Consider the following 18,090-nt stretch of genomic DNA (forward strand, 5'->3'; position numbering starts at 1 on the left):
TGGTTGCTGTTTTCAAAATTCCTATAGCAATACTAGTACTTTTACTGCTACTACAAGCAATTCATTTTAAAGATTATGTAATTTAAAAATATTCTCTTGTGGTAATGGCTTTGTTTTTCTTACTAAAATGAGTGCAAGATTAAAACTGTGCTTAGGAATATCTTTGTTTTTAATAACTGAAAAGTCTGCTGCTAAGAAGACACAATCCTTGGATTTCAGTTTCTACAAGGCTTTCAAAAATACAGTGCAATCAACTTCTGTGGGATAACAATTAGTTCTTAAGCCATGTTGCCCGTTAATTAGTGTTCCATGATTATATAAACTAGGTTAAGACAGAGACTAAGATCCAATCTCATAGCACACAATAATAAAATAACAATTCTTCCACAACTCAGAGATTTGCACCTCTGTAACAAAAGAGAGATGGGAGTATATATTTGTATCAGAATTCCAGCAATGCTCTTCATTGACTGGAGGCCAACCAAAATTTCCACCAGATTTTTCCAAAACAGAAAATCAGCTTCTTACATCTAATCTATTTCCCAGCTTCAAAGATGATGGCATTTAAAGGCACCCTTAAAAAAAACAAAACACACACACACACACACACAAAAACTTTTTCCTAAAATAAGGTCAGAATACTTCTTTTAAAGGATTAATTTCTCTATGTTTTACCTTGCTCCAAAACCAATTTGCCAAGAATCTTGCCTCTATAATTTTGTTCATGACTCAAGGAAAAAGCCTCTTTTGAGCTTTTAAAATCTTATCTATAGTACTTTTCTTCCAAAATGAAAAGTTTGCTCCTTTTTGCAATCTTCCAAATAGAGTTGGGTCTGGGTAAAATCACATACGTTACTTTTTCCTCCAGGTAAAAATTAAATAATTCCACAGACTGTCTAATGAAGTTTATTTCTAAGCTGTGCATCTGTAAGCCCAGTAGAGTAGTGAAATCAATTTACTGAGTCACTAGCATTTAAATGAGTAGAACAGAATGGAAATTATCAGAGTGCACTGTCTCTAGTCTAGCAGTCACTACTCTTCTGTTAGACATTTGTGCCAGAAGAAACTCAGGTAAACTTCAGGGGTGTGTGTGTGCATGTGAACTTGAAATAAAAAATAAATTTCCCACTGTGAGTCATGGTCAAAACACGTTTGAGAAATGCTGATTTCAAGTGTTACATAAAATGTTCACAATTAAGAGATAAGATCTCTAATTTTTCTGAAGGAGAACTGGGCTAAGAATTACAATAAAGCTTACAGGGAATTTTACAATAAAAGGTTTTACACAGACTTTAAACCAACAAGATCAAAAAAGACAAAGAAGGGCATTACATAATGGGAAAGAAATCAATGAAACAAGAAGAGCTAACTATCCTAAATATATACGCACCCAACACAGGAGCACACAGATTCATAAAACAAGTTCTTGGAGACCTACAAAGAGACTTAGACTGCAACACAGTAATAGTGGGAGACTTTAACACCTCACTGTCGACACTAGACAGATCAACCAGGCAGAAAATTAACAAGGATATCAGGACTTGAACTCAGAATCTCTGGGACACATTTAAAGCAGTGTGTAGAGGGAAATTTATAGCACTAGATGCCCACAAGAGAAAGCAGGAAAGATCTAAAATTGACACCCTAACATCACTATTAAAAGAACTAGAGAAGCAAGAGCAAACAAATTCAAAAGCTAGCAGAAGACAAGAAATAAAGATCAGAGCAGAACTGAAGGAGACTGAGACACGAAAAACCCTTCAAAAAATCAATGAATCCAGGAGCTGTTTTTTTGAAAAGATCAACAAAACAGATAGACCGCTAGCAAGACTAATAAAGAGAGAAGAATCAAATAGACACAATAAAAACTGATAAAGGGGATATCACCACCGATCCCACAGAAATACAAACTACCATCAGAGAATACTATAAACACCTCTACACAAATAAACTAGAAAATCTAGAAGAAACGGATAAATTCCTGGACACACACACCCTCCCAAGACTAAACCAGGAAGAAGTCAAATCCCTGAATAGGCTAATAACAAGTTCTGAAATTGAGGCAGTAATTAATAGCCTACCAACCAAAAAAAGTCCAGGACCAGACAGATTCGCACCCGAATTCTACCAGAGGTACAAGGAGGAGCTGGTTCCATTCTTTCTGAAACTATTCCAAACAACAGAAAAAGAGGGAATCCTCCCTAACTCATTTTATGAGGCCAGCATCATCCTGATACCAAAACCTGGCAGAGACACAACAAAAACAGAAAATTTTAGGCCAATATCCCTGGTGAACATCAATGTGAAAATCCTCAATAAAATACCGGCAAACCAAATCCAGCAGCACATCAAAAAGCTTATCTACCATGATCAAGTTGGCTTCATCGCTGGGATGCAAGCCTGGTTCAACATATGCAAATCAGTAAATGTAATCTATCATATAAACAGAACCAAGGACAAAAACCACATGATTATCTCAATAGATGCAGAAAAAGCATTCAACAAAATTCAACAGCCTTTCATGCTAAAAACTCTCAATAAACTAGGTATTGATGGAATGTATCTCAAAATAGTAAGAGCTATTTATAACAAACCCACAGCCAATATCATACTGAATGGGCAAAAGCTGGAAGCATTCCCTTTGAAAACTGGCACAAGACAGGGACGCCCTCTCTCACCACTCCTATTCAACATAGTGTTGGAAGTTCTGGCCAATCTATTCATCTGACAAAGGGCAAATATCCAGAATCTACAAAGAACTTAAACAAATTTACAAGAAAAAAACAACCCCATCAAAAAGTGGGCAAAGGATATGAACAGACACTTCTCAAAAGAAGACATTTATGCAGCCAAAAAACACATGAAAAAATGCTCATCATCACTGGCCATCAGAGAAATGCAAATCAAAACCACAATGAGATACCATCTCACACCAGTTAGAATGGCAATCATTAAAAAGTCAGGAAACAACAGGTGCTGGAGAGGATGTGGAGAAATAGGAACACTTTTACACTGTTGGTGGGACTGTAAACTAGTTCAACCCTTGTGGAAGTCAGTGTGGTGATTCCTCAGGGATCTAGAACTAGAAATACCATTTGATCCAGCCATCCCATTACTGGGTATATACCCAAAGGATTATAAATCATGCTGCTATAAAGACACATGCACACATATGTTTATAGCGGCACTATTCACAGTAGCAAAGACTTGGAACCAACCTAAATGTCCAACAACGATAGACTGGATTAAGAAAATGTGGCACATATACACCATGGAATACTATGCAGCCATAAAAATAATGAGTTCATGTCCTTTGTAGGGACATGGATGAAACTGGAAACCATCATTCTCAGCAAACTATCGCAAGGACAAAAAACCAAACACCACATGTTCTCACTCATAGGTGGGAATTGAACAATGAGAACACATGGACACGGGAAGGGGAACATCACACACCAGGGACTGTTGTGGGGTGGGGGAAGTGGGGAGGGATAGCATTAGGAGATATACCTAATGCTAAATGACAAGTTAATGGGTGTAGCACACCAACATGGCACATGTATACATATGTAACAAACCTGCATGTTGTGCACATGTACCCTAAAACTTAAAGTATAATAATAATAAAATTAAAAAAAAGAAAAAAAAAGAAAAAAAAAAAGAAAATATGGCATATATACACCATGGAATACTATGCAGCCATAAAAAAGGATGAGTTCATGTCCTTTGCAGGGACATGGATGAAGCTTGAAACCATCATTCTCAGCAAACTAACACAAGAACAGAAAACCAAACACTGCGTGTTCTCACTCATAAGTGGGGGTTGAACAGTGAGAACACATGGACACAGGGAGGGGAATATCACACACTGGGTCCTCTCAGGGAGTAGGGGGCTAGGGGAGGGATAGCATTAGGAGAAATACCTAATGTAGATGACGGGTTGATGGATGCAGCAAACCACCATGGCATATGTATACCTATGTAACAAACCTCCACATTCTGTACATGTACCCCAGAACTTAAAGTATAATAAACCAAAACAAAACACACACACACAAAAAGGTTTTACTTGAGAGCATTAATGGTTAGAGGCCATAAGATTTAAAGGCATAAAGAGTTAGAGGACGTACGATCTTCTACTATATTTAAACAGCTCATGAGATTTAGGGTTTGTTTGTTTTACAATTATGTTTATATCTAAGAAAAGTTCTACCTAAAAAAGGAGAATTAAGCAATTTTTAAATGTTTTCTATTTCATTGCTATAAAATAATTTATATTAACTGGGGATGGTATAATAACCAGTTATCATATTCACTGGTTTATTTTTGCCCTACATCCATGTAATTCTATTGAAAAAGTCTATTTCTGTAAGGTGTATTATGTCTTCAGCCCATCCTTACTTCTGACTCTAGCAGAGATTATCATGTGCAGACAGGCAGCCTGAAAGGTCACATCCTGTCCTCTTTGCAAGTGCTTGTGATTCTCTCCAGGCAGCAGAGAGAGAGGCAGTGAGCACATAGACTCTAATGATTGAGCATTTGGAATTATTTCCTGGACATGCCCACAGGAGCGCTAGGGGTACTTCTGGACAACGTATGAATCAGCCTGAAAGATTCTTGGAGTGGAGAGCAGGGGAGGGGAGGGAGGGTGGGAAAGCTGTCATGTTTTTCCTTGACTTACATGGCTGGCCAGATGCTTCTGGTTCTTGGCGTGTGTCAGGGACAAGGTGCTGGAAGGCAGGATGTAGCTGGTGGCTTTCACTCTATCCCAGGCCTCCTTGTACAGGTTCTGCAGGAATTAAAGACCTTCTTGTGAATATGGGAAAATGCATCTGGTTAGCTTCTGAGTAGCAGGTTTTTCTGTTTCTGTCCTTCTCACACATTCCCTACTAACTCCCAGGATTCCTCTTTAAGGTGGGGCTTATTTAATTGTACCTACTAGAATTTTATGAGGTAAGTAGGATTGAAGGTCCATGAAGAAACCATAGAAAAGCCTTTAGGGATAGAGTGTCCATCCCGTTTATTCTCTTACTGTCCCGGAAGGGGGAAAGGTGGCTCATATATAAGAGGGGGAAAAAAAACTCAACTCACACTGCTGTAAAGATTCTTCAGGTTTCTGGTTCTGTCATAATCCACTGTTTCCAGAACTGTTGTGTATTTGTCCTTAATCTGATGATAATTTTCTTTATATTTCACCTATAGACAAGCAACAATAGGTTATTCACCTCTGTTGTTAGAAAATACATAAAGACAAGAAATAGTTTGTCCCTGGAAGAGGAGTATAGGAAGACGCACCTCACTGGCATTAATGCCACTCTGAACAGCAGTCACATAGAGGGGCGTGTCTGTGACCAGATTATAGTTTTGTAGATTTTCTTTACCTGCTGCTGTATATTGTAGCTGTGAAGAAAAACAAAAGTCATCAAAAATGGTAACATACAGGTCTGTCATCAGCTTTAGCTGCTTGTGCCAACTTAGATGTGCCTTTATTTCTGGATTTCTGCTTTAATCCTAACAAACAGGCTGTCATTCTAGAGTCTTGCAGACTTTGTATGGCTGCCAGAATGAATAGTTTCTCTTGACCAAGACTGGGGTCGAGATTTTGGCCATTTTGTTGCCTTTTCCATGCCTATTCTCCATCCCTGACAGCAGCCCCTCACTTTTAACATTCTATTACAACTGCCCCATCAGAGCTGAACCACGTGCTGAAAAGTTTTCCAGATACTGATTTTTTTCCTCCAAAACTTATCTACCTGTAATCAAAGGATGCTTCTACCTCCTACTCTCTGCAAGTTAACCTGATCAACTAAGGTACAGATGCTTGAGAGTAGTTCACTAAGAAACACCTCCCAGATAAACTTTTGTTATAAATGTGCACTGCCTTAAACCAAAGGAGAGACTCAGACTGGGAAGATCCAGCCCCAGAGCAGGCCACCAGAAGAGCTTTGATTGGGAGAGGAGGGGCTTCGGTCAGTTAGCCTACACTGTTACAGCAGCTTTCTTCACCTGCCCATCAGCTCACTGATACCACCATGGATTCTGATGACCCATGGAGAGCCAGTCCTTCTAGGAAGGTGGCTCACCTGACTCTGAAGGTCGTATGATTTCTTGGCATGGAGGATTTGGGGTGTATCCCAAACGTAGCAACCAATGCCTTTCAACCAATTCAGGTCATCTTTATACACATTCTGCAAGAAAGAGAGAACAATGAAATGTGGAAGGTATTCTGAATTTACAATTGAGCATTTGATAATTTCCTATCAGCCGTTGGCTGTGCTTATTGCTTAGAAGACATAGGGTAGGCCTCTTACCAGCTGGAAGGTCTTTAATTCCCAAGCCTAAAGAAGCTTGAGAGCAATATCAATGTCTGAGTCTATTGTTAAACCAATTAAATATTTAACATATGTGTCCTATGGCTTAGGGTGGATTCTTATACCAAAAAGTGGTTACTCATGCCACTTTGTTTTGAGAAGCAGCAAGATTTATGAATACAGGGACAACGGGAGCATGGCATCCAGGGTTGGCGGGTAGCCAAGACACACTCATGGAAGCTGTAGCTGAGTCAACCTGCAGAAGGGACATCATACATCACTCAAGATCTCCTGGGCGTTTCGGACGCGTATAACATTGGGTTCTTCTGGAAGAGACGTCCACTGGTGGAAATAGTGTCGATACTCCAGGTCACTGAGGATGTACTGGCACCTTTTAGCCAGCACATGATTCATCATGTCATTGGGGATATGAACATTTGCTTTGGTATCCTCATAATGTTTTCTGTAGTTCAACTAATATGTTTTAAAGACAAAAATAAGAAAGGGGTTTAAATGTAAATTATTCAGATCAATGTCTTTTAGATCCTTATTTCCCATATAGATCAGTATCTCTAGAATAAACTAAGGTTAATATATACTTTATTATATTCTTCATACTTTATATACTTTATATATATATACTTTATATACTTTAATATATTCTTCTTTTGAAATTTCCCATCTTTTTTTTTTTTTTTTGAAATGGTGTACTACTCTGTTGCCCAGACTGGATTGCAATGGTATGATCTCCACTCACTGAAACCTCTGCCTCCTGGGTTCAAACAATTCTCATGCCTCAGCGTCCCGAGTAACTAGAATTACAGGCATGCACCACCATGCCCAGCTAATTTTTGTATTTTTAGTAGAGATGAGGTTTCACCATGTTGGCCAGGCCAGTCTCGAACTCCTGACCTCTGGTGATCTGCCTGCCTTGGCCTCCCAAAGTGCTGGGATTACAGGTGTGAGCTATTGCGCCTAGCCTGAAGTTTTCCATCCTTTTATAACACAGGGTAAATAGTGACTTTGATGCTTTTTCCTTTTCTTAACACAAAGCAGTCACAGTGTTAAATAGTTGGGGAGAAAGTGGCAGGGAGGAAGCACACAGCTACTAACAGTCCACAGGCTGACTGGGAGGGGTGAGGAAAATCTCAGGAAGGGCCCTACGCTACTCCATTTCCCAGCTAAACTGAACTAAAGGGCAAGTTATAAACAGGCAGACACAACAGCACACTTATGGGGCGCAAATCCCATGTTAAAGTGGACATTTACTTACCGCACTCCTCATCTTTTGGAAATCCAGACAGTGAACCACACCAGGGAATTCACCGATCACTTTTCCAGCCAGGTAGTGACCTTTCTGCTTCTCATATGTCTCTTTGTATTTAAGCTGTAAAGTGGGTTCAACATTGAGAATCGCTGGAGTTTCCTAACCAGCCCGTTGATCCCCAGTAAAGACTCTCAAACTTAGGAGAGGAAAAGGTCATACTGACCTCACTGTTCACCAGATCAGCATGCTTGGCTCCAACAATGGGAATGTAGCGCTCATCCAGGGTGTAGCCATAGGCCTTGGTGCCCTCCCACGCCCCTTTATATAGTATCTAGAACAAATAAATACATGGCAACAAAAGTTTTCTTTCAACTTCTTTTAGATACCACTAAAACAATTGGTCTAATTAAGGTGAAACATGTATGTTCAAGGCAAGGCTGAAATCTTTATCTATAGCTGTTAGTGCATCTACCTAGAATAGGGCAGTTATTTGGTTTATTGCAAATTAAACTTACAGACTCGAGGCATTTTATTTTTTATTTTATTTTATTTTTATGTTTTTTGAGACAGAATCTTGCTCTGTCACCCAGGCTGGAGTGCAGTGGCATGATCTCAGCTCACTGCAACCTCTGCCTCCTGGGTTCAAGAGATTCTCCTGTCTCAGCCTCCAGATTACAGCTGGGATTACAGGCACGCACCACTATGCCTGGCTAATTTTTGTATTTTTAGTAGCTGGTCTCAAACTCCTGACCTCAGGTGATCTACCAACCTCGCCCTCCCAAAGTGCTGGGATTATAGGCGTGAGCCACCATGCCCAGCCGACTCTAGGCATTTTATGAGTTGACTATTTTTGTGACAACAAATTTGCACACAGGGAGAGAACTGGCAAAGATTCTTTCCCATTGGGTGCACACATGTACACTATTGGTCTCCTTTAAATTAGCTGAATGAAATTTTGGAGGGCAAGTTTTCCTCTTGTTGGCTAGAGATGCCGATGCATGATTACTAAAGAGGGACCAACCTTACCTCCCTTTTCTCTATTGGTAGGTGCTCAATGCTGTGTGCCCCCAGAACACTTGTTAGATTATTATTCTATCAATTTAAGTCTGTTCCCCTCACTTGCATGATCTCCTGAAGGCTTGTCTCATTGAGCTTTAGCCCCTCATTGCCTCCTAAAGAGCCCGGCACATCACAGGAGCTCAAAAACACCAGCCGAATAAACGCTATTTGCCTTGAATAACATGGTACTTCTAATACACAAGACTAAGTGCAATGGGAAAATAAATAATAGGTTGGCTTATAAGTTCAGCAGTTGACAAAATCAGCCAAGAATATGAATGCAACAAGAGCTTCAAATTAGAAATTGAGTGGTTATTACATAAAAGAGAACTTACAGTACTGTAGAGTTTTCCCATGTCTTTGGAGTGGGAGATATGTGGTGTATCTGGTGAAAACGTATACTTGCCCTTTGCTTTATTAAATGTTTCTTTATATTTTACCTAAGGAGAGAAAACCAAATCTTTTATTATTATAAATGAATATTAAATTTTTATAAGATTACCTAGAAACATAATCAGTCCATGTTTAGAGATTAAAACTAACCAACTGGTTGAATTTTAGTCCATTTTAGCTAAAACAATAGAATAATTTGAATAGGAATATAGATATCTAAAAGTGAATACAATTTACCACCTGCTAGTGACTTTTAAGACATACCCCCCAAAGATGGTCTTAGAATTTACCACCTCCCAATTTTTTTTACAAGCAATTATCTAAAGTTAAGCTAATTCACCCAATGATAGACAATTTACTCCCCAGTCTGTGCACTTCAGCATGCGCAAAGCAAACTTACATCACTTTGATTGACAGAATTAATCTTGGCTAAAACAATCTCTGGAGGATCCACCACACTTGTAAAGTTAAGATAGTTTTCAAGGGCATTTTTCTTATATTTGATCTGTAAAGAAACAGAGACAATTAAGACAGGTCTACCACCACAGGTTATCTACCCCAACATGGCAGGTAGGAGGACAGGCATAGGTTAGGAGAATAGGCTTTGTGTACCTGATTCATCATTTCCTGGTTCTTAGTAACCCTTACATGGTCCACAGAATCCAGTGGGATCCAGCCAATGCCTCGGAGCCACTCCAGGTCAGCTTTGTAGACATTCTGAGAGCAGGAAGAGAGATATAATGGAGGAATAAATGACTGAGACACAGGCTTACAGAGGGCAGGTTACAATTTTTTCAGAAGCTTTTAAAGGATTTCTCTCTAGTAGTTGTCTCATTCATTCAATCGTGATTTCACCTGAGCAATATTTCTTGAGGCTGTTACTGTGCATGAGGCACTATACTTGGTGTTTTGATGAATAAGTATCAAGAAGGAGTCTAGGAGTTGAGATAAGTCATTGATAAAGCAAGAAGTGCTGTTAGATCAGGTGCTCAAATGCTATTGGAGTTGAGGGGAAGGGGCTGTTATTTTCTATTGTCATAAGAAAAGGCTTACCAAGGAGGTTGTACTTTTAGATGGATTTGATACATTTAGTCACGTAGAAGCATGTGGGGCATTTAGACTAAATGAGGGAAACTACACAAGTAAATATTCACATATTGGGTAGGGGGAGGCATCCCCTGGGTCCCAGCCAAACCTGTTCTTGCCCTTACACCTTCAAGAACCTAGATTCTCCCAGCCTACTCGACATGAAAATAAGAAGAGTTGCTATTCTGATTAAAGTTCCACAACAGCTATTTTGCTGCAGCAACCAGTGAGGTGGGATGTTCAAGTTCAACATCTATGCTGCAGCAGTCTTTGACTTCCAGGTTCCCTTTTGTTAATGATGAGAAGACCCAGGGAGCATTAGCTTCTCTGGGCACCTAAGCAACTAAGTTGATGCATCAAGTTACTGTTCTGCACATACAGAAGGCTGGTGGCAGATAGAGATCTTGATTCAGGCTTCAGTGGGAGGTAGGCTATGTCTTATTCTCTATCCTAGCTTTACCAAAGCTCTGCATGAGGCATACTGGGCCCTCGTGCAGCTTAATCAGTATTTTGTTTCTCTTTTGCTTTGCGAACAACTTCATAAATGCCTCGAGGAATGAGATGTTTGGCAAAGCAGGAATAGGGCATGCTTAGGTCTTTAACTGTGCTATCATCTAATATTGTCAAAACCTCAACTCATTCTCAATTCCCACCCAAGCCAATTATTATTTTCCATCAGCTGATACTTTTCTATGTGAATGTGAGTGAGGAGTTGCTGATGGCCAAAATGGTACAAAAGCAGCAGATTTTTTTTTAAAAAAAATTGATTGAAAGTTATTCAGAAATGCAGTCAGTAGGCAAACCTAACAATCCATCACTGCTCCTGATCTTTCTTTACTTCATATCCAGCCTCAATTCCCTTCGGGAACGAATTAAATATCTATGGCCTCAAATTTCAAGCACTTGTGGATCTGGGATGTTGCTCATCATTCTCAGAGTGTACCATGCGTTTTCTAGATAATGAAGAAACAAAAATCACTTACATCGCTCTGTAGGTCATAGGCCTTTCTTGCCTGAATAACATCGTTCTGGTCAGGATGACACATCCATTGGTGCAAGTAATTACGATAATCAATATCACTGACAAGGGTCTGCCCCTGCTTGGCGGCCAAGACTGACACCATATCAGCAGGTATATTGATTTTGGTCTTTGTTTTGTGATAGTCCTCTTTGTATAGTCTCTCGTTCTGAATCTGGCCTGCATGCTCAAACCAAACCAGCTTAGGATCATCTCTCATCGTTGGGACACCAACATAGTGACCTTTTTGCTTCACATGTTCAGCTTTGTATTTCAGCTGGCGAGAAGAGGAATATAAATTCCATCAGTTTTGACAAGCACACAAGGCAGAGGGGGCTTGACCATCTACTAAAGGATATCAGCAAATTCAGCCCCCCAGCTTTTTGTTTGACACTCGCCCCCAACTCTGAGAGCAAATAATAAAAAGCATTGAAATAAATCCATATGAAGAGACACCCATTTAAAAATAGAAAAATATTCTGCTGAGATAGCCCTAAAAATGATAAAAATAAATTTTAAAAAATAAAAAGAGAAAAAATATATACTTGTTCTCTGATTCTGGCAATATTTTTATTCAAAGGCCTAAAGATTTTAGGGAGGGCAGAGAATATAAGAAAAAGTAAAGAATTTGAACAATTGCTTTTAAAAAAGCCAAGGGGGGTGGTAGGCGGGTGAGGAAAGAAGAAAGCTCAAAGCCCATGGAAGAAAGACCAAAAAGGGAGCAGGTACTCCAACCATCACCAAGCCTGGCCAGGTCTGCCACACTGAAACTGAATACCTGGAAGGTTCTATCTCTGCCTTCGGCATAACTGGAATCTCTGGGAGCAAGGTCCCACTTTTGCAAAATGCACTCCCATCAGGATATATTACCTCACTCTGAACGTCATTGCAGTGATGGGCATGAACAAATGGCACAGCATCTGGAGGCAAAATGTAACCTGTGGCTTTTTGTCTCTCCCAGCCTTCCTTGTAGAGATACTGAAAGACAGAGCCACAATAAAGGGTTAAAATGAAGCGGAGAAGGGAGGGGTAAGTTGTGTGCATAATTATCCTACAGTTCCATTAAGGCCCTCCACTCGTGCACAAACACCAGGCATCTGGGTGAAACCCATACCTGGTCCAGTATCCTAGCAGCCTCCTGGGCAGTGTGCAGCAGGGGGGTTTCTGTGAGGGTGTACTTTGATTTGGTGGCATTCCAGTCTTTCCGGTATTTAATCTAAAAAAAAGAAAAAAAATGAGAGGCAAGGGGGCAAGTTACTTGTTAGGAAAACATCATGTTGTCCAAGCGATTGTTAGCATACATCATTTCAGTGATTAAAATCTGTATTTCAGATGATTGCATTCTGAGTGTCAGTAGATGGAAAAGCTTTGGGAGTGATATCTGCATCACTATGAGATTTTAAAACAGCCATATACTTACATCATCGAGGATCTCGCCACTTTGTTTCGCTGTCACATAATCAACTCTGTCATCCACAGGCGTAAAGTTGAGAGTTTCTATTTTTGTGCGATATTTTTTCTATGGGAAAGAAAGCATCTTTTAGATAGTTGTAATTCCTAGACGTGTGTGAACTGAGAAGATACACTAAATTTAGGGTCCTTCTCTACTAGAAACATACAGTGCCGCATTCGAATAGCGTCTTCTTGGGAATTTGGCTTTCTTTTTAGCATTTTATTTTTTAAACAAGTGCATCAGCTTCTTATGCCTCCCACAGATTTTAAAGTAGGAAGTTTGCTTAGCTCTCAAAGTTATATAATGTATCATTATGTGTATTGTAATGCACATTTTTCCAATGAAACAAACTTTTCCCAAGTATATTGCTATTGCTGACAAAAAGATTTTTCCATTTATACAATGCCAAGCATCAGTGAGTGTGCTGGATATTATATTATGGATGTGGTTCCATAATGTGATAGGGACAGTACATTTTTAAAAATATATATGCTCAGTTTAAATCACAGCAATTGAAATGGTTAAGATTGCTGATATTAGATGACTATATTTTAGCTTGTGCATTTTGTCACTTTCTTGGGAAATGTACTGAATGTCAGGGTAAAATCTTGGAATACCTCACTGAAGATGTCCGCGGCATGTTTGGCATGATTGACGGACACGGAGTCGTTTGGCATCCACCCAATTCCACGCAACCATTCCAAGTCAGCCTTGTAAACATTCTGTGAAAACAGGGCTAGAATGAGTTCAGCAACCCTAGTCATGTGGTCCTAGTTAGCCTATGCATTGGTCTCATGAAGAAATACAATGTAAATGCTATATAAGCCAAGGAGGACATACTCAAGCAGCCACGCAGGTAATGTAAGAAAATTAATTAGGTGGCCAGGCCACATGCTATGTGACAAACTATAGCATATATTTTTATTTAAAGGGGGTTATCCTAGATTCCATTCTGGTTATTGTTACTAAGGGATAATTCAGAGCTGTGTCCTCTGAATTTCCAAGAGAAATGGGAAATCTGACATTTGTACACAAAAATTTTTGGATTTTAAAATCTTGGCAACTTAATTCAAAATTTCTGAACACTGTATCAATTAAAAAAGCATGTCTGTGCCTACATCCTGTCCGTGGACTGCCAATATTTTACTGGATATAAGCCTCTATTGCTATCTAAATTCTATAGAAAGAATATTTTCACAGTTTTCTTTAATCTGATACAATTAAGACCTGTATTCATACTACCACTTATTTCTTGATATAAAGTCTAGGTCCTTCTTGGATTTGGCGATTTTGATACCATACTATAAGGTCTCACTAATATTAAATTCTTGGTGATATGAAGTTGTAAAATGATGACAGAAGGGTTTAGTGTCATAAACTCTCTGGAAGTCATGGCAAACTGAGAAAAGAGTTCATCCCCAAATGCAGCCCACTCACATCGCTCTGCAGTTCGTAGGCCTTCTTGGCCTGAATCACATCGTTCTGGTCGGGCATGCAGGTCCACTGGTGCAGGTAATTGCGGTAATCCATGTCACTGATCAGAGCCTGGGAATTTTTAGAGTGCAGGATGGAAAGCATGTCCACAGGGCTCTGGATCTTGGCCTTCCATTTGGCCCAGTCCAGCCGGTACTCTCGTTCATTCTGGAGCTTGTCAGCTATGAGGGCCCAGCGGATCTTGTTGTCATCCCTGGCTGTGAGGGTGCCCACGTAGTGTCCCTTCTGCTTCTCATGGTCAAGCTTATATTTATACTGGAGATGCAAAAATAAAGCAGATGGGTCACAGCATGTCCTCTTGATGCACCTAGGGCATCGGCTGAAAAAAAAAAAAAACTGAGAAGTTAAAAAAGGCCACTCACGTCACTGGCAATCTCCCTGGAAGCCTTGGCAGCCTGGATGGGGATGGCATCCAGCCGGACATCACAGCCCGCCTTCATTTCATCCCAGCCCTCACGGTAAAGTTTCTGAAAAGGAGAAAAATAAGGTATCATCCTAGATTCAAATTTGCCAATACCTTCAATGGCTCTGGTGGAATTAATACCACAGGGGCACAGTTTTGGAGCCCAAGGACTTGAGAGCAGTTAAAGAAGAGAATAGGTGAGAATCGTTCTATGCACCATTGTCCTGGAACATGTAATGGTGTCTGGAGTCCAAAGGTCTGGGCTTGACAAACTCCTTTCTTTTGTTTTTATTATTTTTAATGTTTTATATTTTATTTTTGTGGGTACATAGTAGGTATATACATATTTATAGGGTGCATGAGATATTTTGATATAGGCATACAATGGGTAATAGTCACATCAGGATAACTGGGTATCTACCACCTCAAGCATTTATCATGTCTGTGTCATAAACATTCCAATTATATTCTTTTTCTATTTTTTGAGACGGAGTTTCGCTCTTGTTGCCCAGGCTGGAGGGCAATGGCACGATCTCGGCTCACCCCAACCTCTGCCTCCCAGGTTCAAGCCATTCTCCTTCCTCAGCCTCCCGAGTAGCTGGGATTACAGGCATGCGTCACCAGGCCCAGCTAATTTTGTATTTTTAGTAGAGACAGGGTTTCCCCATGTTGGTCAGGCTGGTCTCAAACTCCTGACCCTCAGGTGATCCGCCTGCCTCGGCCTCCCAAAGTGCTCCAATTATACTCTTTCAGTTGTTTTCAAATGTACAATAAATTTTAAATTTGAATGATAGCCTTGAAGTAGTTGCTCATGCTTTATAATCTCATTCATAAAAAGGGTTTTCTTGTGTTGGCGTATTGTTTTCTTGTGTTGGCGTATTGGTAACATTGGGATAACTTTAGACATTAATGGGTTACTGAATATCTTTAATGCAATAATTCAATTTATTTATCTCCAATTCAGTTTTGTGAACTTCAGAACTGTAAACTTGTTACATTTGTGGGTTTTTTTCAGTATGGCTTTTTTGATCTTATATGATTAATGATCCATATCATTTGGTAATGTTAGATCTTCTGCTGAAGCATGATTGGATGTCACAGCTATTTTTTTGGTTTTAAAGAGAAGTTAACGAAAGTAGTGACTGATTTACAAGTATTTTAAAAATGTATGTAAGTATATGTTCATATTTTAATGGATACATTGTGTATAAACAAATAACAGAAAGACTCAGAAATAATAGTAATTTAAATATATAATTCACAAATCATACCTATCAGTAGGGGAGCTTCTACAGCACAGAAAGAAGTGGATTTTAATTAGTGACAGTTTTGTAGCTTTTGCATGTCTGAAAAATGAGTGCTCAGACAAATTTTATCCTTGTAAGCATGGACAAGTTTTGTATGAATTTTCAATCAAGCTTTTGTATAAATTTTGAGTGGGCCTATTTTGACAACTGACTTGTTTTCTGTACAGAAGAAAAAATATTCTCCATATTAAAATGTACAAGAAGGGCTAGGTGCAGTGGCTAACGCCTATAATCCCAGCACTTTGGGAGGCCGAGGCAGGTGGATCACTTGAGGTCAGGAGTTTGAGACCAGCTGGCCAACACGGTGAAACCTTGTCTCTACTAAAAATACACAAATTAGCTGGGTGTGGTGGCACACACCTGTAATCCCAGCTACTAGAGATGCTGAGGCAGGAGCATCGCTTGAACCTGGGAGGCAGAAGTTTCAGCAAGCTGAGATCGCGCCACTGCACTCCAGCCTGGGTGACAGAGCGAGACTCCCTTTCAAAAAATAAATAAATAAAGTAATTAATTAATTAAACTAGAAAATAGTTAATGCAAACATGTATTATGTTATCTTTTTACTTTTTGTTTTCATTCTATTTTATTATGCATATTTTACACTATTTTTCTTATGTAATGCTTTTTATGAGATTGACTATATATTGAATATTTATATATATATTGAATATATATTGAATATTTATATACATACATAAAAGTACATATATATATATACTTTTTTTTTTTTTGACAGAGTCTCGCTCTGTCACCCAAGCTGGAGTGAAGTGGCAGGATCTCAGCTCGCTGCAACCTCTGCCTCCTAGGTTCAAACGATTCTTGTGCCTCAGCCACCCAAGTAGCTGGGATACAGGTGAGCCACCACTATGCCTGGCTAATTTTTGTATTTTTAGTAGAGATGGGGTTTCATTCACCACGTTGGCCAGGCTGGTCTCAAACTTCTGGCCTCAAGTGATCCACCCTCCTCGGCTTCCCAAAGTGCTGGGATTACAGGCATGAGCCACCATGCCCAGCCAAATATGTATATATTTTTAACTAACTAACTAAAAAAAAAAAAAGCCTGGGGCCTGAGACCCAATTTTTTCAGCTACTAACTTTGAGAACATGGGAAAATTTCTTAACTTTTAAAAGTCTCAATTTACTATCTGATAAAAACAAAATAACAATATCTTACTCATGTAGTGAGCATGAAGATTAAATGAGTCATTTGAACGTGAATTTGCTTTGTTACCCATAAAATCACATACAAATATTCTGCTAAAGTTGTGCTTTCTAAATGACGGCAGCAGTTTTAAATTGTGGGTTTAATCAAGATTACAGTAATGGTGATACATTGTAAAGAAAACGTCCGTACAGTTTGGTTAGCATTCAAATGGGGTGTTTGATTTCTTCCAAAATGGAAGTCATTCTCATTAATATCTTAATAAAGTTAATAATTTTACTTTTAGCATAATTTTGAATATTAGTCTTGTTCATATAGTATCAATGGTAAGGTTCTGGTGTTTTCAGCTGAGAAATTTATCATGCAAAAGAGAGCGTATGTGAGTTTCTAGAATTCTCCTGCCACAGATGCCTATGGATTGAGTGGGAAGAGGAGTCTATACTGCAATGAAGAACTGACGACCCCTTATTCAGCCTCTTGACAAGAATGCACTGCACCATGATATTGATATCTGGTCCAAAAGAGAAAATACATCAGCGCCCTAAAATTATATTTTCTTCTTAAACATTGGAAAACACTAGTCCCCAAGTGGCTCATTATACTAGAATTTATAGAACTGTTTGGCACATGGTGAGGAATCTTTGCTGGCAGCCTCCTTCTCTCACAAAGACATATTATTCTTTTGAAAGCATGCAAAGTTTCTAGCCTTGGCAAATTGCACTAAGGTAGTATCCTTCTTCTGAGGTCATACTATTCTACACACAAGCAATTTCTGCGATTGATGAAGATGGTATCTTCCTTGAACTTTTGAATTGTGTAGCCAGCCACGTAACTGGATTATCTTGTACTCACAAATAGTTTTTTTTTTTTCTCAGTTGATTCTCTTGCTTTTTTAAGGCTTAAAATGACTTCTTCTGCAAATAATGATAATTTGGCCTCTTTCTTTCCAATATTTATCTTCTGTTCTTACTCTTTTTTGTTTGTTTGTTTTTTAAGACAGAGTCTCGCTCTGTCGCCCAGGCTGGAGTGCAGTGGCGTGATCTCGGCTCACTGCTAGCTCCGCCTCCTGGGTTCACGCCATTCTCCTGCCTCAGCCTCCCAAGTAGCTGGGACTACAGGCGCCCACCACCATGCCTG

The 18,090-nt window shown here is 39.4% G+C and overlaps 1 protein-coding gene across 4 annotated transcripts in view; it reads right to left on the reverse strand.

Moving 5' to 3' along the window:
- The window catches only part of NEB (nebulin), a 247,776-nt gene that overhangs the window by 71,145 nt on the left and 158,541 nt on the right, over nucleotides 1–18,090 (reverse strand). For all 4 annotated transcript variants that reach the window (XM_054478963.2, XM_054478962.2, XM_054478961.2 and 1 more), the window contains 17 exons: nucleotides 14,444–14,548; nucleotides 14,025–14,336; nucleotides 13,205–13,309; nucleotides 12,555–12,653; nucleotides 12,249–12,350; nucleotides 12,005–12,112; nucleotides 11,100–11,411; nucleotides 9,643–9,747; nucleotides 9,431–9,535; nucleotides 8,973–9,077; nucleotides 7,802–7,909; nucleotides 7,585–7,698; nucleotides 6,588–6,785; nucleotides 6,084–6,188; nucleotides 5,296–5,400; nucleotides 5,092–5,196; nucleotides 4,682–4,789 (listed from right to left, as the gene is read on the reverse strand). In XM_054478963.2, coding sequence (XP_054334938.1) covers nucleotides 4,682–4,789; nucleotides 5,092–5,196; nucleotides 5,296–5,400; nucleotides 6,084–6,188; nucleotides 6,588–6,785; nucleotides 7,585–7,698; nucleotides 7,802–7,909; nucleotides 8,973–9,077; nucleotides 9,431–9,535; nucleotides 9,643–9,747; nucleotides 11,100–11,411; nucleotides 12,005–12,112; nucleotides 12,249–12,350; nucleotides 12,555–12,653; nucleotides 13,205–13,309; nucleotides 14,025–14,336; nucleotides 14,444–14,548 — 2,301 coding nt within the window. The remainder of the gene's footprint in view (nucleotides 1–4,681; nucleotides 4,790–5,091; nucleotides 5,197–5,295; nucleotides 5,401–6,083; nucleotides 6,189–6,587; nucleotides 6,786–7,584; nucleotides 7,699–7,801; nucleotides 7,910–8,972; nucleotides 9,078–9,430; nucleotides 9,536–9,642; nucleotides 9,748–11,099; nucleotides 11,412–12,004; nucleotides 12,113–12,248; nucleotides 12,351–12,554; nucleotides 12,654–13,204; nucleotides 13,310–14,024; nucleotides 14,337–14,443; nucleotides 14,549–18,090) is intronic.

Source organism: Pongo pygmaeus, chromosome 11, assembly GCF_028885625.2.
Source record: "Pongo pygmaeus isolate AG05252 chromosome 11, NHGRI_mPonPyg2-v2.0_pri, whole genome shotgun sequence".
In the NCBI taxonomy this organism is placed as follows: Eukaryota; Metazoa; Chordata; class Mammalia; order Primates; family Hominidae; genus Pongo; species Pongo pygmaeus.